At 42.0% G+C, this 14161-nt stretch overlaps 1 protein-coding gene across 6 annotated transcripts in view; it reads right to left on the bottom strand.

Annotated features, from left to right (window-relative positions):
• The window catches only part of c2h18orf21 (chromosome 2 C18orf21 homolog), an 84635-nt gene that overhangs the window by 12527 nt on the left and 57947 nt on the right, over positions 1-14161 (bottom strand). For all 6 annotated transcript variants that reach the window (XM_068057925.1, XM_068057935.1, XM_068057916.1 and 3 more), the window contains one exon: positions 7231-7451. In XM_068057925.1, coding sequence (XP_067914026.1) covers positions 7231-7451 — 221 coding nt within the window. The remainder of the gene's footprint in view (positions 1-7230; positions 7452-14161) is intronic.

The raw sequence follows: 14161 nt of genomic DNA on the forward strand, positions 1-14161 counted from the left end.
AACAGCAGGGAGGTTATGTTACAACTGTACAAAACACTAGTTAGGCCACAGCTAGAGTTCTGTGTACAGTACTGGTCACCCCATTACAGGAAGAATGTGATTGCACTAGAGAGGACAGAGGAGATTTACAAGGATGTTGCCAGGAAAGGAGAATTTTAGCTATGATGAAAGATTGGATAGGCTGGGGTTGTTTTCTTTGGAACAGAGGAGATTGAGGGGAGATTTACTGAGGTGTGTAAAATTATGAGGGGCCTAGATAGAGTGGAAAGGATGGACCTATTTCCTTTAGCAGAGAGGTCAATAACCAGGGGGAATAGATTTCAAGTAATTGGCAGAAGGATTAGAGGGGAGATGAGGAGAATTTCTTTTCACCCAGAGGGGTTCTGGAACTCACTGCTTGAAATGGCGGTACAGGTAGAAACCACCATTGCTTTTTAAAATTATTTGGGCATGCACTTGAAGTGCTGTAACCTACAGGACCAAGAACTTGAAAGTGGGATTAAGCTGGATCTCTCTCTTTCGGTTAGTACAGACACGATGCGCTGAATGGTATGCTGCTGTGCTGTAAATTTTCTATGCTTCTATGTTTATGCATGGGAATTCAGATTTATTTTTCTACAGGAGACTTCCTTTTCTGTTATTATATGCAGCCGACTTACTGGTTGTGACCCTTCTCCAAAAGATTGAACAGCCCTGATCGAGCCTATCTTGTACATTCCACTCTCAACTTATAAGTGGGAATCCACCATAGGGTAAGATGTGAATGATGACTGAAGAATATAATCATCTATTGTATATGGCAATAGAAGGGAACAAGTGACTATACCAAATGCCACTATCCTGTGATCTTCTTGTACTGGCTCTTTCTCTGGAAATGTAAAATGGAATTTCTGATCATTGCTTGTGGTAAATCAGAAAGGAATTGGTTACATTGGGAAAGATCAATATATTTATTCTTCCGGGTGGAATTTGAATAGAGCTGTTGATAATTTGGGGCACTAGGTTTGTGTTTTGCTGTTTGGGGAAATGTGTTTTGAGTTCAGTACTGCTGCTGCTGTTGTAATCAGCATTGAACCATTGCTTTCCTCAGATTAGTGAAGTATAATTGTACTTTCCACCACAGGGTGGCAGTGTCCAGTATGTAATTTGCTGTTGTGCCGAAAGCTTTTAAGTGTCAGAAAGAGAGAGATTGGTGCAGAAGGGTCAGTGTGTGTGACAGGTTCATGGCTAGATGAAGAGAAAGGCAAAATGGAAGCAAGGACAGTGCATGGGAAGCATTTCATACTTAGCTTGATCAGAGTCCAATCAGATGGGCACTGGGTAGACAAAAAATAGGTCCAGTGGTTAAAGCAGTGAAGTGTGGATGTATGGTTACTGAGTCAGTCAAGAATTGAGGGAGGTGGGAGAAATGAAAATAAATCACTGGAGATGAATACTTTTTCCATTGACTGTTTTAAGAGGTTCAGGGCAGGACCCACTTTTTGTTTACCCAGTGCCCATCTGATTGGACTCTGATCAAGCTAAGTGTGAAATGCTCCCCATGCACTGTCCTTGCTTCCATTTTGCCTTTCTCTTCATCTAGCCACTAACCTGTCACACACACCGACCCCTGTCTGTACCAATCTGTCTCTTTCTGCTACTTAAAAGGGCAGTTAGTACGTTTGTCTGGTAGAAACACACCCCAAACTGGAGACAAAAACTTGATGGCTTGGCTCTTGATATAGGAGTAAGGCATTACAGACTAAAAACTTTGACAATGATTTATATAACTTTGCACAGTAAGTGTACAAGTAGAAATAAGATGCAATTTAAAATTGATTAATTTTCCATGTTAAAGTTACAAGGACATTTGGTATTTCTGAAATCTTGCTTTACAATAATTAAAAATTTGTATATGAAACAATCAGCTGCAAGAAGTTTGCCTATAAATGTCACAGAACAGTGGCAAAGAAAGTGCAATATGATGGATAGGAATTGACTACTGACCAGCCTCCCAATTTACAACCTCTAAATTTCAGTTCATTCAAAACCATGCTGCCCAATATTAGCCAAATCCCAAATGCCCATCACCCTTATCCTCACTGACCTACATGGCTCCCAGTGCCCCAATACTTCAAAACGTAAAATTCACCTGCTTATGTTAAATTGCCCCATTGCTTCACCCCTCTCTTTCTCTGTATCCCCCACCCCGAACTCTCCCTACCTGACTGTGGATTTTTGTGAAACACTCGATTCCTTTATTCCACCATCAGCCTTCAGCCATCAAGACCCCATGCCCTGATTTCCCTTTATAACTCCTTTGCTTCTCTCCTTTAAGACTATACTTAAAATTCATCTTTTTGTCCAAGTTTATGGCCACCCCTAATATCTCCTCTTGTAGCCCAGTGTCTATTTTTCTCCTTACATCCCCCTTGGAATGTCTTTCTACCTTAAAAGTGTAATATAAATGCATCTTATTGTTGTTAAAAAGGGAATTAAATTATCTATTAAAATTGTCCATGGCCCTCTGGCTCAACTACCTGTACAATTATCAGCAGCTCTCAGCTACCTCTTTGTCCAATGTTATGCTTTTAAACACTTAGACTGAGGTGATTTGGAAAGAAATTTCTTCCTCTTTTGTGACATTATAAAGTTTCACCATGGCGACATGTTGAATGGGAACAGTGTAAATCTTTCCATTAAATATCAAGCATTCTGTTTCATTTTAATCTTAAAGGAAAAAAGGTGAAATTTGAATTTGCAACAGACCAACCAGACCATCACTTACCCAAAGGTTACCGTAACATTCATTTTCCCACATCCAACTCCCTAAACACAAGGTCATAAAGTGGCCACTCATTCCAGACTCAGTTCTGTGAAATGGTACCCTATCTACGTCCCCATCCCTCAATCAAGACACTTCTCCAAAATCCCAAGTTCACACTAGCACTCCTCTCTCGATCAGGAACTCAACCTGGAGCTCTTTTCTTTCCCTACAACCCAGTTAAGCTGTTATCCAGCTCCCCAAGTTCAAAGCAGGAGGCAGTGGCGTAGCGGTAATGTCACTGGACTAGTAATCCAGAGGCCTAGGCTAATGCTCTAGGAACATGGGTTCGAATCCCATGAAATTTGAATTCAATTGATAAATCTGGAATTAAAAGCTAGTATACTGGTGACCATGAAATCACTGTCAACTGTTGTTAAAACGTATCTGGTTCACTAATGTACATGTGACTCCAGAGCCACAGCAATGTGGTTGACTCTTAACTGCCCTCTGAAATGGCCTAGTGAGCCACTTAGTTGTATCAAAACCGCTACAAAGTCTAAGAGGAGGAATGAAACTGGGCAGGCCACCTGGCATCGACCTAGGCACTGGAAACGACAAAAGCAAACCCAGCCCTGTCAACCCTGCAAGGTCCTCCTAATTAACATCTGGGGGCTTGTGCTAAAACTGAGAGAACTGTCCCACAGCCTAGTCAAGCAATAGCAGGACAGACCCACCAGAGGTGGTGTTACTGTGGTATACAGTCAGGAGGAGTTGCCCTGGGAGTCCTCAACATTGACTCTGGACCCCATGACGTCTCATGGCATCAGGTCAAACATGGGCAAGGAAACTTCCTGATGATTACCACCTACATCCCCCTCAGCTGATGAATCAGTGCTTCTCCATATTGAACAACAACTGGAAGAAGCACTGGGGGTAGCAAGGGCACAAAATGTACTCTGGGCAGGGGACTTCAATGTCCATCACCAAGAGTGGCTCAGTAGTACCAGTACTGACCGAGGTGGCTGAGTCATAAAGGACATAACTACTAGATGGGCCTGTGGCAAGTGGTGAGGGAACCAACAATGGGAAAAACCTACTTGATCTCGTCCTCACCAATCTACCTGTCACAGATGCATCTGTCCATGACAGTACTGGAAGAAGTGATCACTGCACAGTCCTTATGGAGACGATGTCCCGTCTTCACATTGAGGATATCCACCATCATGTTGTGTGACATGATCGCCTTGCTAAATGGAATAGATTTTGAACAGATCTAGCAACTCAAAACTGGGCATCCAGGAGGTGCTGTGGGCCATCAGCAGCAGCAGGATTGTATTCAACCACAATTTGTAATCTCATGGCCCGGCATATCCCCCACTCCACCATTACCATCAAGCCGGAGGTCCAACCCTGGCTCAATGAAAAGTGCAGGAGGGCATGCTAGCAGCAGCACGGGGCATACCTAAAAATGAGGTGTCAGCCTGGTGAAGCTACAACACAGGACTACCTGCATGCCAAACAGCGGAAGCAGCATGCAATAGACAGGGCTAAGTGATTGCACAATCAATGGATCAGATCTAAGCTCTGCAGTCCTGTCACATCCAGTCGTGAATGATGGTGGACACTTAAACAACTGACAGGAGGAGGAGGCTCCACAAATAACCCCATCCTCAACGATGGGGGAGCCCAGCACATCAGTGCAAAAGACAAGGCTAAAGCATTTGCATCCATATTCAGCCAGAAGTGCCAAGTGGACGATGCATCTCGGCCTCCTCCTGAAGTCCCGAGCATCACAGATGCCAGTCTTCAGCCAATCCGATTCATTCCACTATGGGCCCCCACGACATTCCGGCAATAGTACTGAAGACTTGTGCTCCAGAACTAGCCGCGTCCCTAGCCAAGCTGTTCCGGTACAGCTACAACACGAGCATCTACCTGACAATGTGGAAAATTGCCCAGGTATGTCCTGTGCATAAAAAGCAGGACAAATCCAACCCAGCCAATTACTGTCCTATCAGTCTACTCTTGATCATCAGCAAAGTGATGGAAGGGGTCGTCAACAGTGCAATCAAGCAGCACTTGCTCAATAGTAACCTGCTCACTCACGGTCAGTTTGGGTTCCACCAGGGCCACTCAGCTCCTGACCTCATTACAGCCTTGGTCCAAACATCGACAAAAGAGCTAAACGCGAGGTGAGTGCGACAGCCCTTGACATCAAGGCAGCATTTGACTGAGTATGGCATCAAGGAGCCCTAGCAAAACTGGAGTTAATGGGAATCAGAGGGCAAACTCTCTGCTGGTTGGAGTCATACCTAATGCAAAGGAAGATGGTTGTGGTTGTTGGAGATCAATCTTCTCAGTCCCAGGACATCACTGCAGGAGTTCCTCAGTATAGTGTCCTAGGCCCAACCATCTTCAGCTGCTTCATCAATGACCTTTTCTACATCATAATGTCAGAAGTGGGGATGTTCACTGATGATTGCACAATGTTCAGTTCCATTCACAATTCCCCAGATTCTGAAGCAGCCCGTGTGCAGATGCAGCAAGATTTGGACAATCTCCAAACTTGGGCTGATGAGTGGCAAGTAACATTTATGCCACACAAGTACCAGACAATGATCATCTCCAACAAGAGAGAATCATCTCCCCTTGATGTTCAATGGCATTACCATCGCTGAATCCCCCACTATCAACATCCTGGGGGTTACCATTGACCAGAAACTGAACTGGACCAGCCACATAAATACTGTGGCTACAAGAGCTGGTCTGAGGCTGGAAATTCTGCGGCAAATAACTCACCACCTGACTCCCCAAATCCTGTCCACCATCTACAAGGACAAGTCAGGAATGTTGCCTGGATGGGTACAGCTCAAACAACACTCAAGAAGCTCAACACCAACTAGCACAAAGCAGCCCTCTTGATCGGAACCCCATCCAGCAACTTAAACATTCACTCCCTTCACCACCGACGCACAGTGGCAGCAGTGTGTACTATCTACAAGATACAGTGCAGAAACTCGCCAAGGCTCCTTTGACAGCACCTTCCAAACCCATGACCTCTACCACCTTGAAAGACAAGGGCAGCAGATGCAATGGGAACACCACCATCTGCAAGTTCCCCACCAAGCCATACACCACATCATGACTTGGAACTACATCGCCGTTCCTTCACTGTTGCTGGGTCAAAATCCTGGAACCTCCTTCCTAATAGCACTGTTGGTGTACCTACACTCCAAGGACTGCAGTGGTTCAAGAAGGCAGCTTACCACCACCTTCTCAAGGGCAATTAGGCTTGGGCAATAAATGCTGGCCTAGCTAACGACGCCCGCATTCCATGAACAAATAAAAAAAAAAATTGGCACTCGACCCTGCAGGCACTCTTTCTGCCATCCACTCCTCCGTTGCCCTACCCCTACCTCATTCCTGCTGCTCATGTAAAAGGACTGGGTTGCTTGCTCTTCTCTGAGCTGCTGCTAGCACTATGGGCAGGGGTTAGTGGGTCGTTGATTACCCATGAGAGTCTGGACTCCTACTGTTTTAAGAGTTCTCGTCTATACTATACAAAGACCTGGCAATTCCTGCCTTAGCAAAAGCAGCAGCATAGACAGAAGAGTGTGATCTAGTCCAGTATATTTACTGCTGGACTCGATGAAAAGTGGGCTAGGTGCTGGAGGCAAGTGAGCCCTGTTAGTAGTGACGTATGCCAGCAAATACTGCCATGCTAATTAGATCCCCAAAATGCCGGCTGTTGGTGTGATGATTGGCATGATAGCAAGAAAGATCAGAACTTTGGGAATATTTAGCTCCCAATCTGACCATCAAAGCCCAGTTAACTACAGCCTATTTGACTTAAATTTCTTATTTGCTGTTTTTAGCACTGTTGCCTCATTGCTGGATAAATCCTCAATCAGAACTCCAGATCTGTCAGTACCAGCAACTTGAAATTGAGAATTACATAGAATTTATAGAACAGAAAAATTTGGCCCAACTAGACTATGGCTTTATGTTCCACCTGAGCCTCCTCGCACCCTATTTATCTAACCTTATCTGTATATCCTCCCAGCAAATATGCAAATTAATGAAAATGCAAAGGTCCACAATATGTATCTGTGCAGCCTTTGAAGACAAAAGGCTTGGACGCCCCAGATGTCCGTTAAAACAACAAAAACCTACAAACGGGTTTGTTGAAAATGCCTCTTAGGTGCCACTGACCTACATTTCCATGTGCACCCCATCTTTGATTTTTTTGTGCAGTTGGTAACATTCTGCAACAGCATGACTTTGTAAATTGAGCACACATAAAACAGGTGGAGTCTACAGGGACTTTTCCACAATTATAACATTACCATAAAAAGAGAGAAAAGGTTTTGACAACAATTAACTCAATGCTTCTTCAGAATATTAGTTGACTTGGTGAATAGGGTACAACAACAGTTAAGAACCAGATACAAATCCATAGGAAATTTAAAAAAATATATAATTACCTTGGAGTTGTAGCTGGGCTCTTGGTTTTAGAACCTGATTTATTCAGATGTGGGGAATAGCTGGTGTCTTGCCCAGTGGACTGTGGCATTCTTGCTTCAAGTGTCTTCATGTCTGTTTTTGTCTTACTTAAGCTTCTGGGGATGCGGGGCCTTGCAGGTAGAGATGCCCTATTCGCTCCATATAATCTTGAAGTTTCGTTACACGTGTAGCACGTAACCAACTGTAGGGATTTTTAAAAATCGTATAGCTAATACACAGGTGTGCTCAGACTCATACATTCACTTCATAGCAAGTGACAAGCATTCTCCAAACTACTGCAGGACAGCAGAAATCAACAGAGGTGACCTGTAGGTTCATCCAAGGAATCCGGAGAACCTTACAACATAATTTGCATTTTTCCTCACCAGTTATATTCAGCAGCTATACACTTTTGACAACAAAATACATGTGGTGCATTGGTTTTTGGTTTCTATGGCTTTGTGTATGCTGCCACAATAGAATTACATTAAAATGAGATTGTTTTATGACTTCTTCAATGCCAAAGGACAAACAATATCCATTTTTGGTCATGTGCAGTATAGGGTTAATTCTACATTTCTAATGGGAAGCAGTGTTTGCAGGGAGCATAGGTTGGAGAATCTGGACAACAGCATAGTCCTATCTCTGACTCGGATTTGCTTTGAATGCCTTGAACAACCACAATCATCTTCCTTTGTGCTAGGTATGACTCGAACCAGTGAAGAGATGAGCCCGATTCCCACTGCTTTCAATTTTGCTAGGGCTCCTTGATGTCACACTCAGTCTAATGCTGCCGTGATGTCAAGGGCAGTCACTCTCAACTCACCTCTGGAAATTACCCTTTTTAACCACATTTGGACCAAGGCTGCAATGAAGTCTGGAGTCAAGTGCCCCTGGCAGAACCCAAACAGCATCAGTGAGCAGGTTATTGCTAAGTGCCATATGACAGCATGGTCAGTGACACCTTCCATCACTTTACTGATGACTGAGAATAGACCGATGGGGCAATAATTGGCCCGACTGGATTTATCCTACTTTGAGTGGACAGGACACAGTTGGGCAATTTTCCACATTGTCAGGTGGATGCCGGCATTGTAGCTGTATTGAAACAGCTTGACTAGGGGCATGGCTAGTTCTAGAGCACAAGTCTCAGTAACTACAGCCTGGATGTTGTCAGGGCCCAGAGCCTTTGCCATATCCACTGCTTTCAGCAGTTTCTTAATATCAGATGGAGTGAATTGAATTGGCTGAAGACTTGCACCGGCGATGCTGGGGACCTCAGGAGGAGACCAAGATGGATCATCCATTCAGCATCTCCGGCTGAAGATGGTTGCAAAAGTTTCAGCCTCGTCTTTCAGCAAGTGATGCAGTGGTCCTAGTACCAACCCCTCAGGAGCACCTACCTCCAGTCAATGATCTTATTGAATGGTGAAGCTGACTCTTATGGCCTATTCCTGTTCCTATTTCTTATGTTTCTATGTTAGTGCTGTGGGAATACCTTCATCACACAGACTGCAGCAATCCAAGGCCATGGTTCACCAGCATCTTCTCAAGGGCAATGAGGGATAGGCAATAAATGCTGGCCTGGCCAGCAACACCCACATTCCTCAACTGGAAATTTCTTTTATCAAAGAAAAACTCAGTGTTGAACCTGAACTGTACATTGAGAATTCATAAACATTTTAGCACCAGCTCAATTTAATACAAGTCCTTCAAATAACTGAATAATTTTGAAGTACCGCTGAATTCATGTTTCCATTATAAATTGGACTATTGCTGAGTTTTTCCCCATTGAGTCTTCATTTTCTAATATAGTTAATTCCAGGTGAAACACACAACTTGTTACCAAGAAACAATACAGCACACATTTTTATCTTTAGTACTTCAGCAGAGCTTTGTGCACTGTGCATGTATGTTGGGGACTTCTTTGGCCTCCTTATCTCGAGAGACAATGGGTAAGCGCCTGGACGTGGTCAGTGGTGATTGGGGGTGCCCAAATTCCCAATATCTGTTTCCAACTTGTGAAGCTCTGTGCTGGTAGCACTAAAGAAAAAAATTGACCACAATGTCGGAGAAAGAAAGAACTTGCATTTGTACAGTAACTTTCTTGAACTCAGGATGTCCCAACACATTTTACAGCCAATAATACGGTTCCTACATTACAACAGTGACTATACTTCAAAAGTACTTAATTGGCTGTAAAGCACTTTGAGACATCAACAGTGGTCGTGAAAGGTACTATATAAATGCAAGTATTTTTGTTGTACTGTAAGCACTATTGATAGGGCAGCATACACACAGGAAGATTCCATAAACATCAATTAATGAATACCCAGCTAATCTGTTGTTGGTGATGTTGGTTGAAGAAAATATTTGGCCAAGACACCAGGAGAAATCCAGAATTTCTCTGGAAAAAGTGCCATGAAGACTTTTACATCCAACTGAACAGGGCTTTAATAGGATGGAGAGATGGAAAAATGTCTTTAAACAAAGGGCGGCTGAAGCATGGAATGCCTTGCCACAGGGTGTGGTTGAGAAAGAGCCCATTACTTCTTTTAAGGGAAAATTACATAAACATTTGAACCAGATAAAGATATCAGACTATGGGCAGTGGAGAGGGAGACAGCGAGGACAGTGTGATCACTTTTGGATTGCTCTCTCAAAGTGCCAGTAGAGAGACAATGGGCTGAACAGCCTCATTCTGTGGTTTTATTGCCTCATCCAAAAGACAGCATCTCTGACAACGCAGACATGTGGAGTAGGGACTTCAACTAACTGCAAATAGTAGAGAAAAATATGCTTTTGTATCTCCAAATTTAATGTTCATGATAACTTCCTGAATGGCTCAATAAGCTTAGCCAATGCTTGCCTGAATCACACAGGTCAGGGAGGCCCCAGGTTCAGTACAAAGTCTTCTGAATCAACGGATCTCAACCAAGGTGGGGGGGATAGTAGGACTGCTACAAACAGGCCTCACCACATCCTGGGTAGGGAGGGGGCAATTGGTTACTTTTGGCTACCCAAAAATACTTGGAAATGCAGGTGTGTGGGCATTAGTAGTCAATGGTGATACTCTTTATATTCGTATAGCCTGCTGAAACACTGCCAAGTCTCACGCATGAATAAATTGTGGCACCAAAGGGTGATCAGAGCACAAAAACTGTACATCAACAAAGAACCACTGCCAAAAAATTAGCCAGGAAAAAAAAATCATAAGGATCTGGAAGACAATTTTCCTTTTGTGCATGTATTTTTTGATCTAACAGTATTAGATGTCATGAAATGATTTCAAGCTTATAACTGTTCCTTTGTTAATAACCCCTGTGCAGCTGCACTCCCAGCATACAAGATTTGTTGCATAACCAAATACAGTACTCATAACACAGTGGAGTATGATTTGTGCAGTGTGCTAGAACAAAAGTGAAAGGAATAAAATATTATTAGATAGGAAATTGTGATAGATTTTGATGGTCAATGAATAACACCCATACAGCAGCTTGAAGTAAAATGTCAATTAGGATCATCACATTTTAGATTTATTCAGAGAAGATAGGGAAAAAATGTTTATAGATTTAAAACATAAATGTGGAATTCTCTCGACACAAACCATTGTTAAAGCTGATTCCATTTTAAAGGGGAAATGTTTTAAAAGGGGAAATATTAGAGGATATAGAGATACAGCAGGATAGTGAGATTATATTGGGTGGCTCATGGGGAGAAATAATGATGCGGATTTGATAAACCGAGTGACCTGTTTCTGTGTTTATCATATTCCATGACTATTTTATGACATAACATTCATCATTGCTCCTTTCCAAACAGAGAGTGAATTAGACAGATCTTGATGCTGGGAAACAATTACTTATACACGCCATGCAGCATACATACTAAACAGCTCCAATGTACAGATGTCATATTAAGCAATATATTACTGTAAAGCAAGGATCAGTTACTAAACTCATTGCCAACTGGTAGTGAATCAAAGTACAGTCTATCTAGGTTACCAGTCTAAATATGCGGCATTTATTAAATGGCCCTGAGGACTGGCATTACATAGCTTAATCCAGAGATTTTTTTAAAATTCAGTTTTATTTAAACACAAGCTCCTAAACACTGCACAAACACAATCGTATAAAAATCCTATAAATATTCCTGCAGGCAGCTTTTTAGTATTTCTGGCAAAGAACCTATTGAACACAGCATGTTACCGACAGCCTGTCGAACTCTTTGAAGCACTTCTTGTTATCTAAACCCAATGGGTTTCTCTGAAGTGCTTTGGATGAACAGACGTGCACTGCATGCTTACATCTGAAGGTCAGTTCAATTTTATTTAGTAGCACAGAATAGCAAATTACCATTTTAACCACTTGAATCAGATTCTACTTGAATCTTTTCATGCAGAATTAAAATGATCAGTTTAAAATATATATTTCTACTTGGCGTCTTGTTAATTATAGTGCTAGCTCATATAAATACCATAATGTCTACAGGTAATTGTAAATAACTAAATACTAGTTTTAAAAAGATTGAATACTTACTGACACAAATGCAGCCATAACAAAAGAAACTTGACATTTACGATTTACAAACTGTACAGCTGAATTGTACTGAACGTTGGTTCTGACGAAAGCAGATAAACGCACTAGCTTCTAGTCAGACTGGAGTACCGATTTGGGTGGGGCTAGTTGTAGCCACTGTTGGCTCTTCACAGAATTTTGAACCAATCCCCTGCTACAAGGGAGGGTCATCAATTCATTCATGGTGTTCTGTATTCTAATTAGCAAAGAGGGATACAAAGAACTGTGCAGTACATCAGCTTTGAGCAGATTTACTCAAAGTGACAAGTTTACGTAACCGTGATAATGATTCAGCCACCATAAACAAAGAGAGTAATTCAAATCAGGGCAAGAGTTTTTAAATACAAAGCATAGATTTACCGAAGAACCTAATCCAATAATACACATCATTGAAACTAAAGCCAACTTTAGAAAAAATAATCCCACAAAAATGTTTCTCTCTTGACCACGGCTCAAATATTTCACACTAAGATATTTTCAAGACTAAAGCGCTGGTTTCTAGTTTTTTTTTAAAATGAATAATTGAAGTACTTGAAGGCAGGAATGACCATCGCTAATCATGAGTTGCAAGGTTACATTTTTTGGGTACAGTGTCACATGCTACTTCCATCAGTCAGCTAGTACCTCCTATGAACGAGGATGTGCTTTTACCCGTCCAATATCTAGCAAGCTGTGTGGTCAGACAGAAAGTCGCTCGTTACTGGACTTTGGCTTTTTGGTTATATCATGCGTTAGTACTCGACTTTGCCAAGCAAAATAAATGCCTCATTAGACTGTAGCTTTGGTTATAAAACTGTCAGTGATTCATATATTAACATAAGTGATTTAGTATATTACAGTAAATGAAGTGAACAGTAACATGACATGCTATAAATTTACAGTAGTTACAGGCTCAAATATCCTGGCTCAGATGTCAGAAAGTAAGTTTCATCTGCTGCACTAAACTATAATGTAAACTGGCAGACAAGATCCCTGAAATTAATCTTCACGTGGCAGTTTTTTTTTGTTGGCCATCCATAGCCTCTCTGCTTTCTAGTGCCCTCAATAGGAACAAGATAGGCTGAAAAAAATGACTGGGGCAAAGAAAAGTTATTCCGAAAAATCAAATGTGTGTGTATGGAATAGCTTCTTCTCTCAGGTTCCTGAACTGACAGAACATTTATGTTATACTTGTAGCACATCAAAATAGCTGGGTCAGTTTGTGCAAGTGATCCTAGTTTTGAAAGCCTTAAAACAGGCCACGACCAAAAGAAGCCAAGAGCGGTTACATCACAGGACAAAAAAATTCATTTTTTGCCAGTCCGGTTAGTGGATACAGCACCAAATTTAATCAAAGGATGTTTCAATACTCTCTTCAAAATGAAGGAAACACAAATGTTACAACCAGATGAGCAATGTGTCTAGGGGTCTTTTGTTGTCTTCACCTGGTCTTATTGTAATTTTAAACATACTGTGTTTTGAGCTCCTCCTTTGTAAATCCTTGTTCACAACTTTCCAATTATAAGGCAAAGAAATGAGCATAAACTGGCTTTCTTTGGTTTCAAGCAGAAAGATGAAATTTATTAAACTGTAAAACGTTCACGCCTACGGATATACGATGCGCCTATGCTAGCATGCACATGCGATACACACATGCAAATTGGGGCAGAACAGAGAAGAAAAGATAAGTGGAACAGTTTTGAGGCAATATTTTGTTACAGTTTCTTGAACTCGTAGTTCTTCATTAAAGATATGGTCTTGTGTTTCGTTGGGGCCCAGTATTCGTCTTAAACCTTGTTCACATAAGAGTTTACGTGTCTTCACAAGATGCAGTTCCGTGGGAAAAGATGAAACAGACAGACAGGAGGAGAGGAGATGTTGTCAGTCGATGAGCAAACGGCGTTCTCAGTTCCAATCCTTTGTTGGAAGTTCAAATTCAAAAGTCCAGCCAGCTAGTCATGTGACTAAAACTAGCTTGACCACTTCTGCGTACTAGAGAAGCAACTGCTGGGGTCCCTATTGTTTCAACATTGTCTGGTACTACGCAAATATCCTTCCAGTCAGGGCTTGCAAAGTAAAGTTTTTCTTCATGGGGCGAAATAATGTACGCCTCAGTCTTGGCGTGGGGGTGGGGGGGCTTGCCTGACAAATCTTGGGTCACAGATTGTGAAATTTGTGCCATATTATTTTCAGTATAGGCAAAAGGATTTCTTGTGGTATTGCTCCTGAACATATATAACAAAGCCTCTATCTCTCCCTGCTACAGGTGGTGAAGCTGACATTTATACTGAGATCCTCAAAATGTTTGTGTTTCTGTCCCATTGAAACAGTATGATATATAGCAGGACACAGATTA

Source organism: Heterodontus francisci, chromosome 2, assembly GCF_036365525.1.
Source record: "Heterodontus francisci isolate sHetFra1 chromosome 2, sHetFra1.hap1, whole genome shotgun sequence".
NCBI classification, from domain to species: domain Eukaryota; kingdom Metazoa; phylum Chordata; class Chondrichthyes; order Heterodontiformes; family Heterodontidae; genus Heterodontus; species Heterodontus francisci.